At 40.0% G+C, this 3,087-nt stretch overlaps 1 protein-coding gene across 1 annotated transcript; it reads left to right on the forward strand.

Moving 5' to 3' along the window:
- Positions 1–489: 489 nt before the first annotated feature.
- LOC149999455 (disintegrin and metalloproteinase domain-containing protein 29-like) lies at positions 490–2,766 on the forward strand. Its single transcript, XM_090290166.1, has one exon. It carries the CDS (start codon positions 520–522, stop codon positions 2,764–2,766), a length of 2,247 nt encoding a protein of 748 aa, XP_090146292.1. The 5' UTR covers positions 490–519.
- The last annotated feature ends 321 nt before the right edge of the window (positions 2,767–3,087 follow it).

A 3,087-nucleotide genomic window follows, 5' to 3' on the forward strand; every position in this document is an offset into this window, starting at 1 on the left:
GAACAATTCCAGCAATCTGAGATATATGGTCACCTTACTAATAAGACTCCTTTGTTTTAACTATTGCAGAAATGTTCACACATGCATATATTTAGAGAATAGAATAATGAATCCTTATTTGCCTATCATCCAGGTTTAGTAACTATACATCTCTGGCCCATTTTCATTCTTCTATACACTTCCAATACCGTTCTTCCTTTTCAATATTTAAGAGCAAATTCTGAGCACTTTTTTGAGTCACCCTTTGATCAAAACATTAATAAATTTTATTGCATATTTTCTTTTCACCAGACCCTGTCATAACCACCCCATCCACATGTTGTTCTTTTGTTTTACTTTTAATGGCTCAACTTTGTCAGAAGACAAATTCTTAACAATTAGCCCTGCACATTGACCAGCTCAGAAAAAGGAGTCAGACCATCTGTGACCCAGCCCTGCCTGCCTTCTTCTTTGGACGAATGTTTCCCTAATGGTGGCTTCATAATTCCTATCATTGAAGCCCCATTGTACACAAGAAACATGCCCCTGCTATACTGGCTTGTAGTGTTTCTCTCCTTTTCTGGACACACCTGGGCTGAGCACTCCCCATATCACAGTGCTCCAGAGGTGGTGATTCCCTTGAAAGTAACAGGCACTGGCCTCAGCATAAAGTTTCCAGGCTGGCTCTCTTACAGCCTGCATTTTGGGGGTGAGAGACACATCATCCTCATGAAGCTCAAGAAGCATTTGCTGTCCAGACACCTCCCAGTGTTCACCTACAGCGACCAAGGTGCCCTCCTTGAGGATCAGCCTTTCGTCCAGAATGATTGCTACTATCATGGCTATGTGGAGGGGGACCCAGAATCCCTAGTTGCCCTCAGTACCTGTTTTGGTGGCTTTCGAGGATTGTTACAGATACATGACATTGTTTATGAGATTAAACCCATGATTTTGTCAACCAAATTTGAACATCTGGTATATAAAATGGACAGCGGGAAGACTCAGTACACAGACATGAAATCTGGCTTTATGAAAGAGGAAATTGTACAACAATTTGAGTTTCAAGAGGTTGATAATTCAATGCTGAAGCAAAGTTCTTATGAGGGCATCTGGCCCCACAGGTACTTTATTGAAATAGCAGTAGTAGTTGACAATACTCTCTATCTTGAATGTAAAAAAAATATCTCATCATTGCAGGAAGATCTATATGTTATAGTAAATATGGTAGATTCCATTTATGAGATACTGGGCCTTAAGGTTTTATTGTTTGGCATGGAGGTGTGGACTCAAACAAACCCCATTGAAGTAGATGATGTCAAGAGATCTCTGAGAATTTTTGGCCGTTGGAAGGCTGCAAACCTTGTTTCCCGCCTGCCACATGATACTGCACATCTTCTTATACATAAGACATTAAGAGGAATGAGTGGTTTAGCCTATGTTTCAGGAATGTGTGTACCAACCCATAGTGTTGCAATTATTACTTTTATAAGAAAACCCTTGAGCAGTATTGGAATTGCAATGGCTCATCATATAGGTCATAATTTGGGTATGATTCATGATAACCTTTACTGTGCATGTGGAAAATACAAATGTATAATGCATTATGAGAACCCACCAATAACTAAATTTAGCAATTGTAGCTATGCTTATTTTTGGGACTATAGTATAATTAGAACAACATGTTTGCTCTACACTATACATACAAAGGACATATTCAACCGGAAGCGCTGTGGGAATGGTATTGTTGAAGAAGGAGAAGAATGTGACTGTGGACCTTTGCAGCAATGTGCAAAAGATGCCTGTTGTCTGTCAAACTGCACTCTGAGTTTTGGGTCTAGTTGTGCTTATGGGCTTTGCTGCAAGGACTGCCAGTTCTTACCATCAGGGGAAGTGTGTAGGAAGGAGGTCAATGAATGTGATCTTCCAGAATGGTGCAATGGAACATCCCATATGTGTCCAGATGATGTATATGTGGAAGATGGAATTCCCTGTAATGAAAGTGCAATCTGCTATGAAAAAAGATGTAATGACCGCGATAAACAGTGTAAGCAGACTTTTGGCCGAGAGGCAAAGAATGCAAATCACAGCTGCTACAAACAAATAAACACCCGAGGTGAGCGTTTTGGTCACTGTGGTACCCAAAACTTTTCATATGTAAAATGTAATATCTCAGATGTGCTGTGTGGGAGGATTCAGTGCGAGAATGTAACTGAAATTCCCCTTCTAACGGAACATTCTACTGTGCATTGGACTCAATACAATGGCGTCAACTGCTGGGGTACTGACTACCACATTGGGATGACCATACCTGATATAGGCGCAGTGAAAGATGGCACAGAGTGTGGTGAAGAACATATCTGCATCCATAAGAAGTGTGTGCATATATCTCACTTGGATAGTGATTGTTCACCTACATTCTGTAATCAGAGGGGAATCTGCAACAATAAACATCACTGCCATTGCAACTATTTGTGGGACCCTCCCAATTGCGTGATAATAGGCCATGGAGGTAGTATTGACAGTGGCCCGCCCCCCAGGAGAAAGAAGCTAAGGAAGATTTACGCAATAATGTTTTCACTTATATGGTTGTTAATTTTATTATGTTGTCTTTTTTTTCTTTGTATGAAGAGAGCACCTAAGAAAAATAAGCAAAATGTTCAGCTTCAGCCTCAGATGAAGGTGGTTGAGACACAAGAATCAAAAACAAAACAAGATATTCCAATTCAACAAGAGAAACCATCACAACCTGTTCCAACTCAACCTGCAAACCAAGAGCAAACATTGTAGCCAGCCTAAAATGTCCTTTTCCCAGAGTCAACACGGGAAACAAAAACAATCAATATCAAAAAATGTATCCAAATTGGTATCCATTAAAAATGTAATTCCTAGAATGTTTCTACTTACTCTTCATTATTTTAAACGATTAGAAGGTTTAGTTACCTAAAATGGGTTTCTTTCTATTTTCTGGAAAGGGTGTGGCACATGGATGGTATACCGATTTTTTACTGCTTCTTAGCTCCAAAGGCCCTTCCCATTTTGTTCTCTGCATTGTTGGGATCACATTTCTGTTGTACCAACATTCTTCCTATAGGGATGTGCAATCAGAAG

Source organism: Furipterus horrens, unplaced genomic scaffold, assembly GCF_987537825.1.
Source record: "Furipterus horrens unplaced genomic scaffold, mFurHor1.1.pri manual_scaffold_10, whole genome shotgun sequence".
NCBI classification, from domain to species: Eukaryota; Metazoa; Chordata; class Mammalia; order Chiroptera; family Furipteridae; genus Furipterus; species Furipterus horrens.

Coding starts and splice junctions, on each gene's coding strand:
- LOC149999455 (XM_090290166.1), top strand. CDS start 520: ATGCCCCTGCTATACTGGCTTGTAGTGTTTCTCTCCTTTTCTGGACAC.